This window comes from Melozone crissalis, unplaced genomic scaffold (assembly GCF_028551555.1).
Source record: "Melozone crissalis strain CALT ecotype California unplaced genomic scaffold, PUWL_Pcris_2 ptg000013l_1, whole genome shotgun sequence".
Taxonomy (NCBI): Eukaryota; Metazoa; Chordata; class Aves; order Passeriformes; family Passerellidae; genus Melozone; species Melozone crissalis.
The window spans coordinates 11627211-11652425 of record NW_026535791.1 but is presented as its reverse complement, the minus strand read 5'-3'; the positions used below and the strand labels follow the sequence as shown (position 1 = coordinate 11652425).

The 25215-nt window shown below is 42.1% G+C and overlaps 2 protein-coding genes across 3 annotated transcripts in view; one reads left to right on the top strand and one right to left on the bottom strand.

Moving 5' to 3' along the window:
- Positions 1 to 24691, top strand: part of LOC128934163 (phosphatidylinositol 3,4,5-trisphosphate 3-phosphatase TPTE2-like) — a 35353-nt gene extending 10662 nt beyond the window's left edge. Inside the window, exons 10-19 of one of the 2 annotated variants that reach the window (XM_054271593.1) lie at positions 382 to 442; positions 690 to 771; positions 853 to 941; positions 3472 to 3533; positions 4474 to 4554; positions 5545 to 5650; positions 6291 to 6388; positions 6765 to 6860; positions 7327 to 7397; positions 24632 to 24691. In XM_054271593.1, the coding sequence (XP_054127568.1) occupies positions 382 to 442; positions 690 to 771; positions 853 to 941; positions 3472 to 3533; positions 4474 to 4554; positions 5545 to 5650; positions 6291 to 6388; positions 6765 to 6860; positions 7327 to 7397; positions 24632 to 24662 (777 nt within the window). In that variant the 3' untranslated portion in view covers positions 24663 to 24691. Of the gene's footprint in view, positions 1 to 381; positions 443 to 689; positions 772 to 852; positions 942 to 3471; positions 3534 to 4473; positions 4555 to 5544; positions 5651 to 6290; positions 6389 to 6764; positions 6861 to 7326; positions 7398 to 8665; positions 10077 to 24631 lie in introns of those variants that run through there. The other variant, XM_054271592.1, reaches the window with a different exon arrangement.
- SLC25A15 (solute carrier family 25 member 15) lies at positions 10635 to 21076 on the bottom strand. The gene is made up of 6 exons (XM_054271594.1): positions 20953 to 21076; positions 17781 to 18039; positions 15385 to 15522; positions 14886 to 15055; positions 13736 to 13894; positions 10635 to 12956 (listed from the first exon to the last, which is right to left on the bottom strand). Exons 1-6 carry the CDS (start codon positions 21005 to 21007, stop codon positions 12832 to 12834), a joined length of 906 nt encoding a protein of 301 aa, XP_054127569.1. The 5' UTR covers positions 21008 to 21076; the 3' UTR covers positions 10635 to 12831.
- Positions 24692 to 25215: the final 524 nt, after the last annotated feature.

Sequence of the window (25215 nt, the reverse complement as noted above, 5' to 3'; positions counted from 1 at the left end):
GGTTTTCTCTCACTGGGGACGCACCAGTGCTTTGATGCTCCTGTTCTTTGGGAATGTTTTGAAGAATCAAGGTAGTTCTGTCCCAGGCTAGTAATGGTGATAAGATCTATTCACCTAAATAAAGTTGCTTTAAAGGTCCGTAGACATAATGTCCTTTTCAGAGCTCTGCTTCCTGGTATTGTAGAAACATATATAGGGCCAGGAAGATAGCTGCAGGAGTACTTTTATTCCAGATGAGAATGAGCTGCCAGGTTGGAAAGGCCTGCTTTCCAAGTGCTTTTCATGAATGCAGTTGTTGATCCTCCCTGGGGGGTGGAGGGTTGAGGTGGCAGTGGACATAACAAGTAGAGCACTAACTACTCTAAACTCATTATTGCTTAGGAAGTTGCAAGATTTTTGGACACCAAACATCCAGGCCACTATAAAGTCTATAATCTCTGCAGTAAGTATGTTTAGCTGCTGACTATATTTGAGATAAAATTTAATGTATAACTGAAAAGTATGAAACCAGAAGCTAAGCATGCATGGCCTTAGCCAAGTTACCTCTGGTTTTTTCATTCTAATGTCTATTAACAGTACTGTATTTTAGACACTAGTACATGCTCAGACCAGCCCTTTTGTGTCACAAACTACTTTCTTTGCTACAATCCTTCTCCCTTCCTGGCATAACTTCAGAGCTTTCCCTATAGGTGAACAAGGCTACGACCCCAAGTACTTTCACTACAGGGTGGAAAGGATCTTCATTGATGACCACAATGTCCCAGCACTACAGTGAGTCTTGTAAGAAATACATACCTTGTAAGAGTTCTATGTAGGCATTTGCCTTGATCCACTGACTTTCCTCTTATTTAGGGACATGCTGAAATTCACTGCCAGTGTCCGTGAATGGATGAGTCAGGATGAGAAGAATGTTATAGCAATTCACTGTAAAGGGGGCAAAGGTAGGATTTTTCATGAGCAATCTGTGTATGCTACAAATCATACTTCTTTGTTATTGTAGCTTCTTTGATTAAAGTTTGGCCTTAAACCATACTATGAGATGGGTTTACGATGTAATGTGACAAATACTGCAGACACTGTGATGACTAGCATGACTACAATACTCTGTTTAGCATTAAACAACCTCATTTTTAGGTAGTCTAAATTGGTTCTTAGTCTAAGCTGTTAATATGTCTCCTAATGTTCTAAATGTTCTTCAATAACTTTTTGGTGTTCTGGTAGCTGGGACAGCAGTCCCCCACAAGAGAGTGGTGATAGGGAGGCTACAGAAATTGCTACTATTAAAAGTGTTAGGCTGTTGCTTTGGCTTCTGGTAGCCAGTCACCCATGCTGAATATTGTGCACTGTAACGTGGCTCAAACTATTTATTATTTAGGTTGGAAAAAGGCCTTTAAGATCAAGTCCAACTATTAATCCAGTACTACCAGATGTACCACTAAACTGTATCTCTCAGTGCCACATCTGCACATCTCCAGGAATACCTCTGGGAGTGGTGATTTGGCCACTTTCCAGGGCAGCCTGTTCCAGTGCTTGATGACCCTGTTGGAGAATAAATTTTTCTTAATATCCAATCTAAATCTTCTCTGGGACAACCTGAGGCCATTTCCTCTCCTCCTATCACTTGTTACTTGATGGAAGAGACCAGCCCCACTTCACTCTGACCTTTACAGTGAAAAGGTTTCCTCTGAGCCTCCTTTTCTCTATGCTAAACACTCTCAGCTCTCTCAGCTGCTTCTTGAAGTCTTGTGCTCCAAACCCTTCCCCAGCTCTGTTGCCCTTCTCTGGACACACTTAATGTCTTTCTTGCTGTGAGGGGCCCAAAACTTAATGCAGGATTCAAGGTACAACCTCTCCAGTGGCAAGCATAGAGGGACAATCACTGCCTTGGTCCTGCTGGCCAGAATATTGCTGATACAGCCCAGGATGCCATTGGCCTACCTGGCCACCCTCTGATTCATGTTCAGCTGCTGTCAACCATCACTCTCAAGCCTTTTTCCAGTGGGCTTCTTTTCAGCCAATATTCCCTGAGCCTGTAGCATTCTGTGGGGTTGTTGTGACCCAAGTGCAGGTCCCAGCCCTTCACTTTATTGAACCTCATACAGTTGGCCTTGGTCCATTGATCCAGCCTGTCCCTGCCCTCCAGCAGATGAACACTCCCACTCAACTTGGTGTCTTCTTCAAACTGACTGAGGGTGCACTCAGTTCCCTTGCCCAGATTGTTGGTAAAGACATTAAACAGAGCTGGCCTCCATCCTGTGCGCTGGGATCACCACTAGTGACCAGCTGCCACCTGCATGTACCTGCATCCACCTCGATTCTCTGGGCCTGGCCTCCAGACAGGTTTTTACCCAGTAGAGAGTGCACCTGTCCAAGCCATGAGCAGCCAGTTTCTCCAGGACAATGCTCTGGGAGATGGTGTCAAAGGCTTTACTAAAGCCCAAGCAGACAACATCCACAGCCTTTCCCTCATCCATTAAATGGGTCACCATCTCACTGAAGGAGTTCTTGTTGATCAAGCCAGACCTGCCCTTCATAAATCCATGTTGGCTGGGCCTGATCCCTGGTTGTGTTGTGTTTGTTGTGTGATACCACTCAAAATGGTCTGCTCCATAACGTTACCTCTCTAGAATGTTCCAGGTACTGCTGGATCTTAAATCAAGATACACATGATATTAGGTGATAGAGTACAATGAAGTTTTATAGAAACAAGAATAGTGAAAGCTACCAAACATATGAGCTAACCTGCAGGTGCTACCTGAACCAGCAGTGGTGTGGGAGCTGCTGAAATGCATAAATATCTGCAAGTAAGCCAAGTTTCCTTGCAAATATCTGCCACACCTTTAGCCACCTGCTGTTACTACTGCAGCAAATACTTGGCTTAAAAGTAGGTGGTTACTTAACATTAAATAGTTGCCCCCAGGTGGAGCTCTGTCTTAAAAGGTTTTGCAAAACTGAATGTTGAAATTACCTGCAGGTCAAAACCAGCTTGAAGAACAAGTGTGGGGAGGGCGACTTCACCTCTGAGATTTTTAAATGAAGAACCGAAACTATATTGGCATCTTCATGCTAGCAGACTTGATGGCTTCTCAGTAGGGTTGCAGGGGAAACAGTTGGGGCAGAGAGACAACTCTTGACACTTACAGCATTACACTTACAACTATAAACACTTTAAAGTTTCAGCTTATAGCCTCATTTAGTAGAGCTTGACTATTTCCTGCTGGAGTATGCAGATACTGACCAGCTGCCTAAGTGTCTCTAGTAATGAAAATGTGGGGACAAGGAACAAGTTGATACCATAAACAATACTACATACTGTGGTATCTTGTCTTTAACTTACTCTTCTCAGAAATACTTGACTACTTGTTTGTCACTTATAACTCTTGAAATAGATAACGGGAGATGACTTCACAAAAATAATCCCGAGTACCTTTGAACTGCTCTAATTTAACTTGCATTGTATGTCTAATACAGGCAGGACTGGAACAATGGTCTGTACTTGGCTCATAGACAGTGACCAGTTTGAGAGCGCAAAGGTAAAAACTGCTGGGGTTTTTTTTATTTGTTTAGTATTCAAAATGTCCTCTTAGGATTTACTGAATTGGTGAAATACACTAATACCATGCAAAAATTCTATACTAGAAAAAGAATTCTCTGAAAAGTCTGGTTTTAAAAAAGTTCATGAAAGTCTTGCTGCAGTGTAAATTCTGATGGAGACTATTTGTGATCTGAAAGGAGTGAGAAAATAGCACTTAACAGGTCACCAACTTGAAGGGGTTTTTTTTTGAGGAATAATGTGTCTAGGGTATTGAGCAACATCTTAAGCTGTAGGTGACTTCTGAGCAAACTCTCCCAAAGATAGTATCACTAGTTTTAAGTGGTTTTAAGAAATTTTTTTTCCTAGTCTCCCTCCAAGTAGTTTGAGGCATCAAGAATTGTCTTGTTTTGACAGCCAGCATTACAAAAGGAAGCTCTTCTAGGAAAAGGGAGAAAGATCAAGTCCCAGCCGGGACAGGTGCTGATGCTGCTTTAGTGTCCCAGGTCTGATATATCAGCTGGAGGCTGGGGATGCAGAAGGCCCAGGACACTCAAGGTAGTCTGGGCAGACTGTATATCCATTTAATCACTTGTTTTCCTCTGAGTTTGCTTTGTGAAGATATGAGCTAGTGTTCAGCTTGGTCTGCCACACACCACTTGAGAAATATAAATGGTTCTAAAGCAATTGCTTGAAAGTTTTGTATTGCTCTCCTTCGCTCTTTCATGAATGACAGATTTATGTGTCTGACCTCCTAATTAGTACCTTCTTCTTGGAGTTAAAAGTCTCCTTTAGAAGGTACCAAAATAATGATTGCATATTTCCACTTGCATTCCTTTACTGGACTTTAGTAGTGTAGTTCCAGTTTAATATCTGCTTCTCAGGAAGGAGAATGGTGGTGGGATGGATAGTTTAACCCTTGAAATTATTATTCTGTGTAGGAAAGTTTGGACTACTTTGGGGAGAGGAGAACTGATAGAAGCACAAGTACCAAGTTTCAAGGAGTTGAAACACCCTCACAGGTAAGCTCATGCAGGTTCAGAGAAGTAGTCAAACCAATATTAACCCTGTGAGTGCTTTTGCTGCCCTACCTCCCCTGCCTTGTTTCAGAGATGTAGGTTCCTATTACCTGCTTAACTCCTGAACTTTCTGTACTCTTTCTTTGAGAGTTGGAATATGAACAGCTGACAGGATTGCCCTGTTTGGTAGCTTTCACTATCTTTCCCCTTCCCCTTATACCTTTCTCTGATCTGAAGTATAGTATCTAGGATAACAACAGAATTCTTGAGATTGGGAAAGCTTTCTGTCCAGCCTTGCTATTCAAGCAGTGTGACCTGGACAGTTGTGTCTGGTCAGGTCCAGAATATGTGCACAGATGCAGATTCCACAGCATGTCTGGGCACCCTCACAGGAGTGGGACTCTGTGAGGCGATTGGACCTGCTAACAAGGATGCACAGAAGCCTGTGGTGGGCCTGGGATGGGGCCATGGCACTGATTTGGCTTGTGTGGAGAAATGCGTCTTTTGGAGACTGCATTCACTGGGAAATACTACACAAGTTTGTGCCTCAGACCACATTTTTGCACATCTTGATTTACTGTTCTGCGTGATGCAGAGTTGGGAAGTGAATCTTGTGATGGGTACTTAAAATTGCTGGTATAAAATAGAAGTATAGCTGTCCTTCAATAAAATGAAAATTTCTAGTATGTTTAAACATTTGGCCTCGTAAGGCTACAGTATAAAATATCCTCACTTCTTGCTGAACTAAAAAGTACAGAATTCCTCTTAAAACATGAAATTTAAATGGTGTTTAAAAATGTAGATGTTGAATTTGTCTAGAAGTTTGTTTCTGCAGGGAAAGGGAAGGAGAGTAATTGTCTTTCTTCTTAGCTTTGGACTTTGAAGAGCTAAAAACTTGGTGTAAAAGAAGCTATTTAAATCCTGCTTCCACCTAGAATTAATCCATGATGGGTACAGAAACTGCATAATGTGTCTGGGTTTTTTGCATTACAGAGTAGGTATGTTGGGTATTATGAGATCCTGAAAAACAAGTATAACTTGGAACTCCCACCAGAGAGACTACTCAAAATAAAAAACATCAAAATCCACACTATACATGGTAAGAACTCTTGTATTTGGGCATTGCTCTATCTGGTAATGGTTTCCTATTACAGGCAGCTGATAACTGTCTCTCTTGCTAAGCCCATGATTGGAATGTAGACTTAGTGGGATTTGAGAATTTAAATGACACAGAACACAATGAAGAGTATTTTGTAGTCAGTTGCTCTGTGTTATGTCACTTTCTAGATGTCTGACCAAATGATGGCTTACATACAACCTGCCCTCTTTTGGAAAGGGAATAATTTTTTCAGTGAGACTAACTCCTGGTGTGGAACTGGATCCACTAATGTTTCTGTGCTTTAGATACATGCCTGTTACAGTGCATGTGTGCTGATAATCTTGATCAAAGGCTGGAAGTTCATCACTCCTTGTTCCAGGGGTGTTCAAATTGCTGTTATTGTTCAGTAAATGGAACTAGATTTTACATTAGCCTGTTCCCCTAGGGGGAGGAACTTCAAAATGTAATTTTCAGCCACTGAATCCTTTCACTTACCTTTAGCCTTTGATTTCTCTAGAGTCTTGAGCAAGGCATTCTGGAAAGAATGCAGTTTTGAATGGGATTGCAATTGGTTTTCATGACTACTTATGTTTCCAGCTAATGTCTGTGCCTCTGGTATAATGCAACACTTTGTTCCTAGGAGTTGGGAAAGGCAATGGAACTGATATGAAGGTGCAGATAATAACAAGGAAGAGAATTGTACTACAATGTGTATGTGGCAATCAAAACAACTGCAGGGTGAGTACTATGAAGACACACAAGTTGAGTCACAGAAGCTAAAAGCTGATTTCTAGGTTAAAAGTGTCTTAGTTTTGTCCAATATTAAATTTCTACCTAGTCTAACTAAATGGATGATGTAAATTCCAAGAGGACAAAAAAGCTGAACTTTGCCAAATCTTAGGAAATGTAGTGGTGAGATAGTGAAAGATTTCCCTGGGAGTCCTTTAAATGCAAATAGTTCACTCTGTCCTGAGCAGCTTAAACTGTTGTCTGTTATTCTAGCACTGCTGTTGTATTTGTGTACCATGAATGAGTAGTTAGGTCTTGTCATGAATTGGTCCCTTGTCTTGCTGCAGAAACTTTCATAAAACAAATTCTTTATTCTGTTATCCAGCTTTTCTTTGATTCTGAAAGTGACACTGTAGTCATTGGCTTGGAAGACTGCCCTGTTCTAAGTGGTGATGTGAAAGTCAGATTTGAATGCAATTCTGTAAGTACACCAGTGTGAGTGAAGACCTTCAGTTGGGTGTGGGGAGAGGCTGCAGTGCAAGCTGCAGTGGGTCCTGCCTGGCTGGGCAGCAGGGGCAGAATCTGTTCCTTCCCAGTGACTCCTGCTGTGTGTCACTGTGCAGTGAGGGGTGAAGCAAGTGCTGTAATATCAGCCTAGGCAAGCAGGGGAAGCACCTGGCTGCTCAAACAGCAGTACAGCCAAGGCATTTTAGTTGGTACCTGCTGCTCCTGACCATGTGAATCTCACCTCGTTGTATTGAATGACTTGATACTGAAATAATTGCAGAGAAAATAGTGATCTGTGTATGATATGGGGCTCTTCAAGTGTACTGATTCTGACACTGTAGCTTTTTAAACCAAATTAGTGAAGAAAAGTGGGTACCCTTGCTCTACAAACCAAAGTTCTGTTGTGTAACACAGTCCTTAAACAAGGTGTTTGTGTTTAGGCTCTTCCAAAAGGCTATGATGGGTGCCCATTCTTTTTCTGGTTCAACACTTCCTTTATTGAAAATAACAGGTAAGGATATTAGTGAATGCCTTCAGATCCTAACTTCTGGTGTCTTATAGAGCTGAAAGATCATAAACATAGTACTGAAAGCTGAGATAGTTCAGCCCTGATCAGCCAGCTAACTTTAATGTGAGTACTGGTCTTTGATCCTCAGCTGTAACTTGTGAGCTGGCAGTTGCTCATGCTGTGACAAATATTTTAAACATATGGGAGCTTTTTATCGTAACTTAAACCACTGGATTATTTCCTTGGTGCTTTCTAACCATTGTTAATGAATTTGAATTAAAAAATGTAATGCTAACTATTCAAATCTGACATCCTCTATAGATAGTATGGTTACCTGAGAAGCAGGAACTCAGTAGCTTAGCAGGGAGATATTAAGACCACAGTTAGAGATACTGATGCTTGGGATCACAAAGAAAGGCCTTCTTATGGCTTCTCATGCTCTTGATAAAGTTAGAAATTACTGTGATTTTGCTTGCAGAGACTGGAACTCCTGGAGAAGCTCCAGCTGGTGAAAGTTGGGGCTTCTCTGCCTTGCTTTGGGAGTGATGTAGAAATGCAAAGACAAGAGAGCCTTATCTTTGGTCTGCCTTGCTTGACAGATTTAGGTAGAGGAACAGTGAACTTGGCATGGGAGATATAATTACTGTGTTCTCCATGAGTGGAATAGAAAGAAAACAGTTTTTACTTAACTGATCCTGTTAGAGCCTGAGAAGAGGTAGCCATGAGTCTCTTTGTAACAGTTAACTTAATACACTCAGCCAACAATGCACCTTGCAGTCTCAATGCAGACCAATTAAACCAAACCAGTGCCAGGAAAAATGTGTGCCAGCTGTCTGATGGCCCTGCAACGTTGCCATCTTGAGGGTTTTGCTGAAGAGCTTTGTTTCCTCCAGAACTATGGAGGATGCCCCACTAGGCTACCTGTTGAGTGCTGAATCAAATCCTTGCCTTTAGGAAGGTTGGTTATTAAATTCCTGGCACTTGCATCATATCAGGAGGCCTTGAGCTGAATGCAGTAATAATTTCTCTCTGTCTTGCACTGTGGGGCTCTGGGAGGGTGGTGGGGAGCCAATCCACAAACCCATCAGGTTGCCTTTGTTTCCTAGATGACTTAAGATGCAAAACACTGTGCAGGCATGGCTGATTTCTGTTTAAATTCAAGGTCTGGGGCTGGATTTAATAGTCTAGGGCTGACTAGAAGATTTTTCAGCTGGCTGAAAGGAAAAGCATGTCTTAGGCTGTAAGATATGCTACTGAATTTTGTCTTTCAGACTCTACCTTTCCAGGAATGAGCTGGATAACCCTCACAAGTCTAAAACATGGAAAATCTATAGTGAGACATTTGCTGTGGAGGTGAACTTTATTGATGCATAAGGGAAATCTGAAAGAAGGAAAACATGTAAAATTCATCTCTTTCCTGGAGAATGTCTTGCTGTTTCAGTATAAAGTGAAGCAGTGTCACTTGGATGTATCTACACAGAAACACACTAAGTACAACTTCTCAAATAAAGCTACATGAAGTTCTGTTGCACGGGGCCAAAACACTCTGAAGAGTTACTTAATGTCAGTTGACTTTCACATGATGGGCTGTTGGATTCCTGGAGCTTAGATATCTCTGCATACAGCTAATTCTTGTTAGAGTAATCAAAAACAATTACTTGTCTTTAAGCATAAGCATTACCATGATGGTTGAAGACCAGCAGTTTGCATGAGACTGGAAAAACCTGACACGATTCCCTCAGCATTGGGGTTTTCCACTAATCAGTAGAATATGGGAATTTTGAAGGAGAAATATTAATCTCCCTCTGTTGGATTGTTGCATCTTGAGCAGAAGCCTTGGTATTGAGCTGCTCTTCATCAGTAATCAGTGATGTAGTGCTTTGAGCAACACCTGGCCTGGGAGCTGCCTGTGGAGGCTGGAGACTGCACAGCTGCTTTTCTACTGCTGTACCTCCCCACAAAGGGCTGCAATGGCCACTTGCCCTAAGGCTTAAGACTGGCTCTCATCAGCTCCTGAGCATTCCAGCTGTCTGGGATCAGTTAGTGTGGTTGCCTCAATGCCTGCATATGAAGGTGATCTGTGCACCTGCTCATTTGAGCAAATAGTGCAAATGCTCACTGGCTCCTCTTGAGTTGTACTAAGACCTGTAGTGCACAAACTTCCGGGATGCTTATTCTACTTCCAACTATTTTCAGCAGTGCAGCTCTTCTGTGGAGACTGTACCTTCATTTGTGTGAAATGTGTTGAGGTGTTAGCTTCTTAGTTCTGCTGCTTCATTAGTCTTTTTGTTCCTGGGAACCAAAAAGTGGAAGGGAAATGACATAGCTTTCCAGTTAATGAAATAAGCAGAGGTCACATACCTCCCTGTGCTCACTTGAAGGTAGTTATGTATTATGAAGTATATCATGTGTGGGCTCAGCTTCTGCTATTGCTATGTATTACCTCATTGTCCACATGAATGTGCCTAGGGGCTAAAAAAGGATGCACTTCATTGCAGCTCCAAGCCAAGTTCATTTTGGCTTAGCTCAGGCATTTGGATATCTGTCCACTGTCCGAGGATGCCCTTTCATATAGTTGGCAGGGCACCTAAGGTGACCCATCTTCCTGCTTAGGGACTAAGCCAGTTTGCTCAGATAGCAGCAGCAGAGGCTGTAGCAGCAAGTGAGATTTTCCTAGTTGAAGAACACGCAGTTAAGTAAAAACTAATGTGAAAGCAGCAATGAGGAACAAAATAGCTGTACAAGGGATATACTATGTTTCTCTTGAGAGATCCAGGCACCACTGCTCAGAAAAGGGTAACAATAGGCCCTGCCTCCCTGCTGCACTGACCTTCACAGGGTAGTGGATATTTGTCCCTTATATTTGTGGAATTTAGGTGACCTGTGCTGGACTCCTGGCATTCTTCTGACAGAGAACCTTACAGCCTGTATCACGATAATCTAGCAACTTGAAATTTGAGGTGAACATTAATCCTACAACTGACTGTGGTACTAACAAAGCAACAGGCCAAGTGCTGAACTATGGGTTTCATTTTCCATAGATGTAAAATCAGCAGGTTTTTTACAGCACCTTACTCTAGCTGCCCCCTTTCCTCTCAGTTTTGAGAGCTTTATATATTCATTGATTGTATGAAGTCTTTTTCTTTCATTCCAGAAAGGTGGTGATGCTGAATTCAACCTTTTTGTTTCTCAGCTAGATGAGCTTGTTAAATAGCATAAACAATCATCAAGTACTCAGTTAATCAAATGAAACTTTATTTCTGTGAATTCTTATACCAATGTCATGAAGTTTTTAGCTGAACAACTGATACATGTGTACAGCTTAAGCAGCTCTGAATGGAAAAATTACTGCTTACATCAACTTCAGAAGGTAAACTCTCAAAAATGCCACTAGCTTCTTGCTGTAGGTTGTTTTAAATACCCTGCTTCTCTTGAAGCTTCAATTTTTGTATTAAAAACTGCAACCATGAGCTTTAAAAAATGAAAGCAAAGACAAATCTAAGAAATAGATTGAAGTATTTCACTGAGGTGGAGTCTGTCCTCACCTTTTCATAACTATTAGAAACATGTACAAATATACTATTTATCTTAGCTAGACAACTTTGAAAAGAAGGGGAAGTCTAACAACTCTTAAAGCCTCATCCTCCTGCCTGAATCATTTAAACATTTGGTATAAATTCCTTTTAAAGTACTGGCAATTCAGAGTAGTGCTGCCCCTGTTGTACCAGTCAGTCAGGCTGTATTGGTGCAATAGACACTGAAGAATCTTCAGCCATACCCTGCTTTAACTGCCTTTTCTCATGGTATATGAAAGGGAGATGAATTGTTCTTTCTGCACTTGGAGGCTGGAGGAGCAAGATTTTGTGGAACTAGAGCAACCACCTTCCATCAAAGAGGCTGCAATGATGTGAGGAATGAGCCAGTTTAAGTGCACCCTGGCTCCACTGCAAGAGGCAGCAGGTATTGACAGGATTTCATCTATGCCTAAAGCTTGTTCCTATTTCTGGGATCTGAAAGGGAAGCTGTAACATGCAAAACTAGGTTGTTCCAGCTCTGTCTCTGACAAATGTGGTTGCTGTGACAAGCTGCTAATCTCCATGTCGCTGTGATGATGTCAGTGAGTTAAAGGGCTCTGTCTGTGCCCCCCACTGCCCCCACACTGGTGGGCTGCAGTTAGAGCACCCAGGCAACATCTCTGTACAACTCAGGACAAGTTTGTGCTGTTCTAAGACCTGCATGACTTATTCCAGGATAAGGCAGTAGCTGCTTCTTACAAATCAGAACATGTTTGAAGAAAGAGCATTCCACTTGAAGAACAAAAGGGGCATCTGGAAAGAGGTGTCACTGCCTCATTTTGGGTACTACTGACTAACTGCATGTTTAATCAAATAACATGACCAAGCAGGCTGTGCCCTCCAGGCCTGAAGGTGATACAAGCTATCCAATCATATGAGCTCTTTCCACTCAGCTGAAGAGGCACAGCAAGTGGCAGGACTCCAGCCCCAGTAAGACTGCTATGTCAGAGACCATGGTGTCAGTTAACAACTCACTTCTGGCTTTCTGTTCCTCTTCAGCTTCCTGTCCTTCCAGCATGTGGCCTTATTTATGCCAAGGTGATCTAAATGGGAGCCTGCACAAAGTTACAATTCCATACTCAGAGGCAGCAGGTATTTTCAGCAGTGTCCCTTTCATTAAGTGGTGCTTAGCATACTCCAGCATTTCTTGAAAGGATTTAGGAAACAATGCAATGCAGTATAGCCTCCTTAATGTTGTTACTGTGCTTCTTTTATCAAAAATGTAGGCATATCTTGGGCTCTGAGTCTCATATAAGGTAAGGGGTGAATGTTTCCTACTTTTATAAACCCATTCACTAGGACAGAGTATGTAAGTCAGACACCCTCTTCCATGACCTTAGCAAGTCACAGAACAGCAGGGAGCCAGAGCAGAACAGGGATGTAGCTGGAAAATGAAAGGTCTCCCTGGGTGAGGGATATGTCCAAGTCATCTATACTCAACAAGATTAGACAAGAACTGATGTTATTTTGAGTCAGACATCAACAACTGCAAAAAGTCACAATTGCAGCACAGTTGATGTAGACAACTCAGAACCTACTCTTGCATGTTTCATTAAACCCCACAGGTCAATGTAAATATTTTTAGCACCAGTACAGGTCAGGAAAGACATTTATGACATGCAGTGTACCTCGTGCAGAATCTGTAAGAGGGAGATAGTTCTGCTTGTGCAATTCAAGCAACATATACACACCTCCATAAAATCACCTGATTTTAAAAGATTACAAATCTTAAACTGGAGTTGAGTTCCTAAAATTAGGTTGCTGATTTGGTTCTGCTCAGACCATCATGTGATCTATGTGTTTTTCATCATTTATTTAAATGACCCTTGAACAATCTCTTGTTCTTCATCTGCCAGGCAGTATCAGTAAGAATCTATTTGTTTCATCAGAAGTTTCCTGCTGTACTCGTAGGCAAGGAACAGCGCCCCGTTGGCCACAAATGCACGGATCATAGTTGGTGTTAGTCCAGAATACAAGGCAAGCACACCTGGAAATGAAACCAGAGCAGTTAGCCATTTATTGAAGTGGCTGTCTGCATCAACCCCTCTGCTCTTACCTGTGAAGGGTACTGAAGCAATGCTTCTGCTTAGAGGAGCATGAACACAGAGAGCTGAACTCACTGCTGTAGCTACTGATTGCAGTGGTACTGGATATTGATATGGGAGTATCTAATGTTGTAACAGGAGTTTAGCCATGTAAGGGCTTATGCTAGATGCTTATTTCAGGTATGACAAGGTCTTGGCCAGCTGAGATAACGTGACAGTGGTTGTACCACAGCTGGCAAGGGGGCAGCAAGACTATGTTAGAGCAAGGTCAGACTCCAGTTCTGATGAGTATCCTACCTAGCAGTGAGGCCAGGATTCATCTCTGCTGCCATGTATATTCTCTCATGTATATTCACTCTCTTCCAAAGTGCCTAACACAGGCCTTTTCCAGAGAGGAAATGCTGAGGTAGATGCCTCAAGTTGCCAGGCTAGATAGGGCTGTTTGATAAATCAATCCTCAACCATATATTATCTTCTAGAGGTGAAGAAAACTTCTGCATGGAACTTACCTAGTCCCTTCAGTTTTCATGTATAGATTTGGTCACAAGTAATAGAGCCCATTTCTTTATCTGCTTTTAATGCATAGTAAGCTTCTGTTAGGTTTAAGTGAATCATCTCCTGAACCAAGAGGCAGGGAAGATGAAGTAGGTCTCAGTTTCTAGATTCCAAGCTTTCCATACTACATGAGGTAGATATTCAGTTGGTCTGCTTGGATACTCACCCTCAGTTCTCACAAGAGTTACAAATGTTCCCATAAAGCCTGCTTGTTTTCCAGCCATTGAAAGAACCTGAATTCTAGATTTGACACAGTCCACAGGATACACAGCAATCCACAGACAGCTGCCTCCAAAACCTCCACTTAGTAACAAAGGGATGGGACCTAAAAGTTAGGAGATACATTTTTATACACCACAATATTCACTAACACAAATTTAATAGTATTTCATCTACAGGATTTAAAGGGAACAGAGGAAGCTGCTTATGACAAAAGAGCAGTTGCTGTTCTCTCATTAACCTTTAAGTCAATTTCAAGCCACTGGTAAATTGCAAGTCAACTAGAGACTCAAAGATTATAAAGAGTGCCTCTTAGTTTACTGGCAGTGTTTAAAAAAACTATAACTCAGAATTCAATTTTGATTCTATTAACTAAATTCACTTTTTAAACACTTGTAATCACTTTCCAAGGTTAATTGTGAAATGGTTTAGAGAAACATCATATAGTGTTGCTAATCATATATAGAGAATTTGGTAGAGTTATTTTGTAATCAGTCATTTCTTTCATGATGGACTCTGATTTTGTATTTCTGATCAGATGTTTGTAAACGTTTTGTTACATGTCTAAAATGCACGCAGCTGAAATCCTAACTCCAAGCAAGACTGGTTCAGTTAACAGGAGACAGGCAGTCTTTATTCTGGCATCATCATGGTTTTTTCCCTTCTAATTTTCAATCTCAGTGTTCTCTTACTATCATTGTAACTACATCTAATGGTTAGCATGCAGTTCAGCATATACTTGAATACACTGTTCAAGAGAATGCAGCTAAATACTTCAAAATCACTCTGAATGGCAGCTGAAATGAAATAGTTCGGAGTTATGTTACACTGTGGGGTCAGATATTTCAGCAGTTTTGAAGTGTTAGCTCACTGTGTTATTTCTCTATTTATGATACATCCTGCTTCATTGGAAAATGGTCACTTCAATAATTTATTACTGTGTGTATATAAGATGCAGCCCTCCATATTTAGTATGCCTCATTTCCTTCATTTGTGTGTATTTTACAACATTATTAGTATATCTTCAGAGAAGATATGCCCCCCTTTATGTCCCCCATGACAGCATGCTAAAACCCACCTGTTAAAAGGCACCATACCTAATTCATCTTTTGATCTCCCAGAGGCAAAGAATGTCCGGCTCAGTTCATACCCTCCAAAGAAGAAGAAATAGCCTGGGACTTCCCGCAGCAAAGTGCTTGACAGGCCACGATAAAATCCAAGGGGACCATCCTTTTGGATAACACCCTTCACTACTGACCAAACTGTACTGAGAGAGGTTGGCCCAGTTAGTGATACTTATTAGCCAGATAATGAGAAGTTACAGTCCAATAGGCAACGGCAGCAACAATTAATGGTGAGACCTATCTTGCAAACAATTGAATTAATGTAAGACTTAGAGCAAGATCCTGCTGGGAGCCCTTCACTGGCATCCAGCTTTACTAGCACTAGCACTGGGGTCAGCAGGCTGTGACCCTCCCAGCCACAGCTCTTCTCTGGTTAGCAATGCACTGTAAATGTGACACTGAGCTAATAGAGGATCTGAAGAAATAATGCACAAGGAAAGGTTTAAGGATACTGAGCTGGGTGTATACTTACTTGTGTCCCTGGATTATCTTTCCTGACAACTGCATTTCATGCATGGCCTGTAGCCGGCACTTCACCAGCTCTGTGGGACAGAGGACAAGGGTGGCAAAGGCAGAGGCAAAGGAGCCTGCAGCAGCATTCTGTAGATCACTGCAAGAAAGAAACTGCAGAAGGTATTTGGGCACTGACCTTCAGTGCAGTGGAGGCACTGCACCAGCAATCAGCTTCCTGCACCTCTACCCTAAATAGCATCAAGAAAAACTGGCAGTCTTGGAGGAAAGGTTCTTAAGGGCAACGGGCAGTTACTCAAACTAGAGGGAGGAAAAACCTAGCTCATTCCATATTCTTATACAACTGAAATACACCATTTTGACACCAAACAGCTATGTTGCAACCTCTAACCTTTTTGCTATACTTCAGTAATTGGAGCAGAGTAAAAGCCAGGAAGGGGAGATTTAATAGCATTTATGAAGATTTCCATATACTTGTTCTACTGAGAAATTTTTGGTTACTTATTACTTCCCCAAAGAGAATAGGAGCAATAATCACCTCATATAGATAGATGTCAGTATTTTCAAATTCACCTTACCAGTATTAATAAAGGCTTTCAATGGAGGATGCTAGAAAACTGAAAGCAGGCAGAATGGATCACTGTAATCTTTGTATGGCTGTGCTGCTATGAATCAACCATGTGAATCAGAGACAGCACAAACATAAACCACACCACCAAACAAGACAGCACTGTCATCTGCAGTGACTCAGTGTTCCAAAACTGGGGCTTATTTTGTGATAATTTTACACATACCACAGATTCTGGGCTCCTAAACTGCCAGGACTCAAAAGGCTGGTACTTGAGGGCAACACTGCTTTATGGTGCATTTTAAACAGGCTTCTACAGACACTGGTGTTTTGGACAGGAGCTGCATAATAGCATAGAAGTGGAGCTTCTCTGGGGAGTCAGCATAGTTGAGACTGATCTCACTGCAGCAGAGAAATTCTTTCCATCCAAGGGAGATACTTGCCTTGTGCCCAGCATTTTGATACATCTATAGTATCAGCGATTAAAGCTACAACTTTTCACCTTGAAGCATCACAAAACTCAAGTTATGACATGAAGCAAAGCTCATGACATTCAGATATAGCAGTAATGAGAACTTTCAAAGTGGAATATATCAGTAACTGCCTGCAGAGCAGCAAATTGAATTCAGCTCTTCTCTTTCCAATTTGTTGTCTCACTTTAGACTTTATGATGAAATCTATTGGTTGAACTAAGCATATATTAAAAGATAAACAGAATTCAGCATTTCTCTTTTCATTTCTTTTTTTGACTTGTGCATCAGTGATAGGTATTCCTTTAACTGAAAAATGTTTTATAGTTTGTTCTTTTCTGAAGGTGTAACAGTACAGTAACAATGGGTGGGGATGTCCTGGACATCATCAGGACCCTGCTGAAGGTCATGTCAATACAATTCTCTCTTGCATGTGCCTCATAAGGTACTCCCACAATGATCCAGATGAAGAGAATAAGGAAACAACACCAAGGGACAATCCTTCAAGTAAACTTAAATTCTTTAATGTTTTGTCCTAGAACAGCTCTGCAGTCACACTATTTGACCTTGAATCAACAAGGCATTAAAGAGCCATCTTGGATCTGAAAAGCACCATTACCTGACCAAGGAAATAATTGTCAGATGCCAAAGGTGCTTGCTATTGCTACATACTCACATTCCCATTCTGTATCCAACTCCAAAGACAGAGTAGTACACCAATATACTGTTTCAAAGTTTCATGCACTACGTTCCCTACATCCAGCATGACCATGGTGCCTCAGTCAAGTGAGATGATCCCAGGACATCGGCACATCTGTGGCCTACCTCCCAGCATGATCACAAAAGACAGTGAAGAAGTGAAACATATCGCTGGTAGGCCTACCTCCTACATTTTAATGAGTAGGAAAAGGAAAGGGGTTTGTAGGGTTAGCAAGCTTTTGAATCTTAAAGAAATATATTTTTTAAAGCAAGACAATATTAGAAAAGTACCCTTCTCCCTTAGTATGCCTCCTTGTAAGAAAAGCCACTACCTCCCTTGAAAATCAGAACAACCTAGATATTAAAGGAATACAAACTTTCAGGTGTTGAAATGCTCCATCCTATTGGTAAAAATGTTCCAGGTCTTGAATACTCCAGTTAAGCTGTGATCATCTAAACCAGCCAGCTGCAGTGACTGGTTAGTAGACAGCTCTGTGATATTAGACACTATATTGTCACACTAAAGCCTATATTCCAAAATTTACTACACTGTACACTGTCAGAGGAGAGCCTGGGACCTCACTTGCACTGGACAGTAGAGTATTGGCAAATAGCAATTACCTGAAATTTTATAATACAAACCAGATATTTATTACTAACCTGAGCTTTGTTTTTCTGTCTACTCCAACAATTCTTCTCACAATTTGTTGGCAAAATCCATAGCACATGAACAGAACAGAGTTTTCTGCAATGTTGGCTACAAGTGCTGGTGAGGTTCCCTTGTAGAAGCCTCGAAATCCCACTTGCTTATAGGTTTTGACAAAACAGTCAACAAGTCCTTTGTACATGTTGGGGAACGTCTGCATCTTCACCTTTGCAGTGTCAAAGGGCTGGCCAGTCAGCACACAGGCTGTCCCACCTAGGCAAGCAGTGGAAGTTAACAGTGGCTGAAGGTTATCACAACTGCAACACCTATGCTGGAACACCAGTATTAAGACAATCACACAGAAAGCATAGATTAATTAATTCCCTGTAGGAAAAGACAAGTGCACTGATTTTAGCACAATGGCGTCAATTGTCACTGGTGAATTTAGTTACCTTAAGAAAAAAAAAATCAGGCAAAGGAGCAGTAACATCACGATTCTCATTAAATATTTTTTTAATCTCATGAAAAGCAAGCATCTAAATGAATCAGCTCACTTTTAGAAACTTTTACTGAATTAGAGGTATTGCTCTGCAATCAAGTCACTTGTGTCAATGAGTTAAATAGCATTTTCCTTTGCCCATTAATGCAGTGGTTCAGAAGGCATCTCTGATTTTACATTCCAATAATAAAAAAAAAAATCTCAACCCTGAAAGATTGTAATCAAGTGATTCCTCCAGGACAAGAGGAACACTGCTGAGAGTGCTAAACTGATCATACATAATAAATTGATAACCAAACACTCAAACCCTTTACTTCAAAACTCCAGGTGGCTGTTAAGCACATTTCTTTCCAGAGACTGGAAGTGTCAAGTGTGAGCTGAAAAAGGGCAAAAGGGCAAAGTTTCTCAACACGTTATCTTTTCCAAACTGAACTGCAAGGTCAATACCCTGAAAACTTGTGTGATAATTCCATCAATGTCATCAATAACCATTTTGCTCACAGCGCAGTGTTCTTCTGCTGATCTAACTTAGTTCTGTAGTCTGCAGGAAGAGCTGATGTTACACTTTTCCAGTAAGAAACAGTGTACAGTGATAGCAATCTATTAGAAGCAGATACTTGACAGGAAACACATGAAAGATGTACCTTATATAGGGTTCATGGCTTTGTTTTGTAGCAAGAGAGAACTTTACTAAAACAGAAGCTGATCTTTAACCAAAGCACAATTGACATGCACATACCTTAAATTATCTGTAAATACATATAGATTTATATATATAAATAAAGATAGGAAAGCAACTGAAGCAGAAACAAATTTGTACATCCAATTAAGATTAGTTATTTTTCTTTTAAGCGGGGAGAAGAGTATTTGTTTAACCAGTGTTATTAGCAGTCCATTTTACTCTTTGCAAACACATTTGTGTAACATTGTTCTTGCTTCTCTGCAAAGAGGTACTCCAGGCCTTTGAGAAGAACTCAGCATCTAGCTGCCATAAAACCTCCTTCCCAACCAGATGGATCATTAAGACCTTCAGAGCAAATCATGCAAGGAAGCACGAAGAGTTTCCTGCTCTGGAAGGATATCCAAGAAGAAAAGTAACTGGCTCAGACCAGTAAAACCCATGTAAGGTTCAAATGAAAAACAGAGCTGGGAAGGCTCAGCCAGTGTTAGTTATTTGCAGGGAAGTCAGGTAGATGTTGTCTACAGGACAAATGCTAGGTTCCTGTAATAAAATAATGACTGTTGGAAGATGTCCAGGGAAACCAGGAATGTTCTTGGAAATGTAAAGCTGAAAAATTTGGAGTTGACAGAATGGCTGTTCCAAAAAGGCTGTTAATGGAGTTGGCTCAAAAAGCCTAGTAAATGGCAACAATGAATTTTGTAAGCCTCAAGATAAAGACTAAGAGTCCTAGTTATTGTCTGAAATATTAAGAAAAATAAATTTTTCCAGCCAGCAGTAAAGAGTCACAAAAAACCCAACCCAACTACAAAATTAAAACAAACCAGAAACCCAAAACGTCAAATCTGTTTGAACTTTCAGACAAGTGTGGTCCTAATAATATGGCCGTGGTGGGGAAAAGAGTCCTATTGAATCAAAGCAGGTATTAGAGGTTGCTTGGATCCTAGGTGAAGGACTGTGACCACAGACAGCCAAATGACTTATTTATTCTTGTCCAGAATTTGCTTGCCTCAATATGTCATTACTTATCAGCTAGTCAAGACTGTATCTGGAGAGGAAGGTAAAACCAGGTTATGCATTTTCTGGAAGAACAAGCTGTTTGCTTACTTAATTACATTTTCTAAAGAGTGCAGAGATTGCCACACTGGACTTGTGCTGTTACCCCTTTCTCATTGCACTGTTAACCTCCACTGACTGCAAATAACTACCATTGAATGCACTTAACACCATTAATACTGCCATATTCACAGCATTAACATTGCCATGAGAGGACTGACTGCAATATTTATTGTATGGGAAAGAAAAAAAGATCACTAACATTGTCTAAACTAGTTACAAAAGTAAATTAGACAAATCTTCCACCTTTTCCATAGAACCACTGTTAGGTTAGAAGTGTCAAAAAGACTCCTTTTCCCTGGCAGAGTTCAAAATTGCATCCCTGAGCCACAGACATTACCAACATGGCAATATCAGTGAGAAAGTGCAACCATTTCCACACAACTGGTCCAGCAAAATTTGACAGCACAGAGCAGACTGAAGTGGAAGTCAGTTATGCAAATTCATCATCAGTTCTACTACTGAGCTTCACAGGTTTTAGAGATTCACACCAGGATGTTGTTTGAGCCAGAAACCCTTCAGGCAGCCTTTTGTCCCTTTCACTTAGGGACGGTTCCTGTGACAAAAGCAGCACCTCAATCAACCACACACTGAATTCCTTGCAAAACCCTACTGATACTCTGACTGATTCATAAACTCATGTAAGCAGAACTTAAACCTCCTTGTAGAAAATGATTAGTCCGAGAAAAGTGTTATGTCTTCTTCACTGTGTGGCAGGGGTTTCACCAGGGAGGAGCAATAGTGATACAGTTACAGCACTGGCTGAGGTCACTGCTTCTCCTTATACCCTTAAACCACAGAGGGTGAAGCTTTTTATAGCAACTGCAAACTGCTTTTATATTTGTCAAAGGCATTAAACCTGTCTCAGAAGTTTTGTGCAGTTAAGCATTACCTGCAGCACCTGCTGTGAGGTCAATAGCAGCCTGAACAGCAGAGTTGATCCTCATGCTTCACACTTGTTCATCAATTATTTCAGGGCAAAGTCTCCCGTTTCCTCTTAGGTATGGAGATATTTGTTTCCTGAGGGAAGAGAAAGATGAAACATACAGTTTACAATAACTTGACTGGCAAAAGTATTACAGGAATGCCCTCAGATCCACTCTTCCATTTAGAGACAGAAAATGGTTGTGCTCACAAACAAGACTTAGCATTCTTGTATTTTGACTAATTTTACTGCATTGGGCAGATCTCCTGGAGTATCACTGCCTAGCTTCAGCTTACTTGGGCTTTCCAGCTTCTTATCTCCCTGTATCTCTCAAATGAAAGCTAAAGAGTACATCCAGGGAACAGTGCTGAAGGTTACTTTCATATTGATTATAGAGGCATAGTCTTCCTTCAGGTGTCTAAGGCTGGAATATTTCATGCTTGTCTCACCTCCTCACCTATAAAGCATCTGCTCTCCTCATGGTGAAGAACAGCTAAGAAAACTCTACCCATGATGATACACTGGGTGGCTTTCAGAAGAGGAGTAGAAAGGGAATGAACATGAGCACCTTGAATTGTGTCTGGCTGTCATGTTCCTAGTGCAAGTCCCCCCCACAACAGAATATTATAAATAAGAATTACACCTCATCTCTCAGGAAGGCAGCTGGAAAGCAGAAATACAAATGTGACACTTTGAAATAAAACATTCAAATGAATTCAATTCTCAAGTTTTCATCAAGATACTTTCACTGGGCAAGCAGTTAAAACAAGCTTATTTATCTGGGGTAAAATAACTCAGCCAAAGAGCTCCCACTGTTTCAGAACCGTGCTGCTGTCTGGCAGTGCTGTCAAAAAGCTGCATGAGTCTTAAAACCCACACAAATACACATGTGAATTAGTGCCTCACTGGCTTTTAAGCCTGTCTTCAAGCACAGTACATCAGTAAACAGAACAATTTTCACTCCTCTACCTACTGTAATGCTTCTTTTGAAGCCTGTTACCTCCCAAAATATATTTTGGCATAAATTGAATGGGAAACATAATTCCCAGTAGGCTACCTTGAAAGAATCATAGAAAGATACATTGTATAAACTACATGCTTCGTACAAGAAACATAGACACTTGGATACAATCAAGGCTTTCAGGAAGCCTGTATCTAAACAGATTTATTATTCTTGAACATTAGAAAAATACACCAGAAGGCCAAATACTGTCACTCAGTGACTTTATCCATCCAATCTGTTACATAAATCTAAGGGAGCTTAAAACAAAATAAAACATTGCTCTTGCAATAAATGGCACTAACACAAGTAATTTCACAATTGTGGCTTCAGATTTGAACTGTTTTGTTACTGACAGCATGGCGCACCAGGTGTTACTTCAACATGGAGGCTCCAAGGCCAAATTATGCTTGGTTATCCTATATGTCTCATTAGTGTTCACACTGCACTCTGAGTTTTGCTTCTTATTTAGGAGAGAAAACCACATCATTGATACAGACTTTGAATGGAAGGAATTACTAGAGAGCAACAATTGCCTGTGTTCAGTAAAATGTGCACTGTTTTCATCATGCTGAGTGCTTATCGATTCGTGCCAATCCTCAAAGGGAGCATATGCCAGATCACCCACAGAAAACTTGGCAGCAGAAGGAAAAAAGTATATGCCTATAAAAATATTTATATATTTTAATATTTAAGAGACAAGGAAGTTTAGTCGTCTGATCCATATCAGCCCAGTGCCACTTTCAGAAGATTTAATTCTTAGTCAAAACTAAATTAGTATTATATCAGTACATACCTTTTTTCCTGTTTGTAATAATACTACTATATTAAAAGTTGAATGTAGGTAGAACGAGGCAGCAACTGCTCTGTGACTTCCAAAGCAAATCCAAACCTCAAACCTGGAAATACAGAAGCATTGGTTAGTGTCACAGGTCCTGCAGAGTCCGGATGTTATTTCAGCCCCAGATGTTTCTCTCTGCCCGTGCAGTCCCCAAAGACCGAGATGCGCGCAGAGGGCAGCGCTGCTCCTTGCAGGAGCCGCGTGGGCAGGCCGTAGCTGCGCTCCCCAAGGTCACAGCAGGCCGGCCCGGGGCGGCGGCAGCGGCAGGGCAGCAGCGGGGCTCGCCGCCGCTGTCACACGTGCTGCCGGCGGCGGGCACGCAGCGCCGGCTCCAGCCCTCCTCAGGGGGAAGGCTGAGCACTCCCGCTCCGCCAGCACCGCCCGTTGGGAGCAGGAAGCCCCGGCCTGCGTTCGGCGGAGGCCCGCGCTGGCAGAGCCCGCCCGCCCCCGGCCCGCCGCCTCTCCCGGGCGGCCGCACCGCAGCCGCGGCTTCCCGGGGGCCGCGCATCCCGAGCCCGCCGCGCATCCCGGCCTGTGCGCGGGAACCTCCGGCCGGCCCCACCGCCCCCGCCCCGCCGGCCCTCGCCCTCTGCCCCCGCTCACCGGAGCCGCCGCCGCCCGAGCGGCCCCGCCGCCTGTGCCCCGAAAGAGGCGGCGATGGAGGCGGCCCCGCCGCGGCCCCAGGGAAGGCGAGGGCCGGGCAGGCGGCGGGGGGGCGGCGGGGCTGGGCTCTGTTTAAGCTGGGGCTGGGCCGTGTTTCAGCTTACTGAGCAGGATGCTACCGAATTTATGAATTAAAACAAATTTTTTTAAAATTTTCTTGGGTTTTTAAAAGATATATGTTTGTTTATTTTTTTTTTCCAGTTGGGTGATTTTGTTGTTGGGATTTTTTTGTTTTATTTTAAAGGATTTGTTTAGGAATTGTGTATCCTGAATCAGCAACAGTTTGTGTACACAGAGGAACTGCCGTGAGTCCCAAGACACTCTCCTAAGCTGTCACTTTGTGATCCTGGCTTTTCGGGACTTTGAGGTGGCATACGATGACCTAAGCTACTATGGCATGGGCTAACACTGCTTTTCTCAGCTGAAACTACACAGCGCTTTCTTTTTTTCCTTTTGATTTTTCCCCCTTTTGATTTGCAGTTACCTGAAGTGCTTGCAGTAAGGCTTATCAGGAACAAAGTCTGGTTGAAAGCAGTAGGGCACTGTACAGTGTGTGGCAAGGTAAAGGAACAGCAGCCATAATGTGTACCAGTGATCAGTCATATTTGAGATGCTCTGCCAGACCAGGCAGTGTTTCTGGGAAGCACGATAATCCCAGTTGAGCTGCACATGTGCTTGCGTGGGTTGAGACATGCAGACCTACATATTTCATCTTAGATCTGTGGTGTTTTCCACCAAATAAAACCGATGGCTCCTACTTTCACAGCACAAACCAAGGAAAAAACAGCATAAACAAAAATGTAAACTTTAATGAATCTTTTCTTCCATCACTTTAAATTAATTACAGGGTGCAGATTTTATTTTCCCATATGTTTATGTAACATATTGGTTGGAAGGGAGCTTAAAGACCATCTAGTTCCGAACCCCCTGCCCTGGGCAGGGACACCTTTCACTAGACTGAGTTGCTCGGTTTCATCCAACCCGCCCTTGAACACTTCCAGGCATGGGGCATCCACAGCTTCCCTGGGCAACCTGCTCCAGAGCCTCACCACCCTCACAGTGACAAATTTCTTTCTAACAACTAATCTAAACCTACTCTCACTTTGAAGCCACTCTCCAGTGCTCTTGTTGGCTCCCTTCAGGTACTGGAAGGCTGCATTTTGGTCACCCTGAAGCCTTCTCTTTTCCAGGCTGAACAATCCCAATTCTCTCCTCCTTTCCTTGCCGGGGAGATGCTCCAGCCCTTTGATCAACTTGGTGTTCCTCCTCTGGACTTGCTCCAACAGGTCAATGTCCTTCCTGTGCTCATGACCCCAGAGCTGGATGCAGCACTCCGGGTGTGGCAATTGTTAAGAAAGAACAGCCTAGGTTATAAGTGGTTTTAGAAATTGAATTGTAATTTCTTTAATGTAAAAAAATTGCTGTTGTAATTAGTGATTTTGAGCTAATTGTGCATCCCAAATAATCCGCAATACTAAGAAATTATTGTTTCATTGCAAAAAATCTTGACCTCTGTGCTGGCTTCTTGTTTAGCAGGACTGTAGCACTGCTGGAAGATCCAGCTGGTGAAAGCCTTCTAAACCCCTAATGCAGTGAAACTTGCAATTTAGATGCCATTAAGCCACATTCTGCCTGCCATGACCCTTTGCCCGCTGGAACATCAGGCATTGAGCGTCTCAGGGTATCCCTTCATTGCCACCTTCCTCGGGCACACCACCAGGCCTGA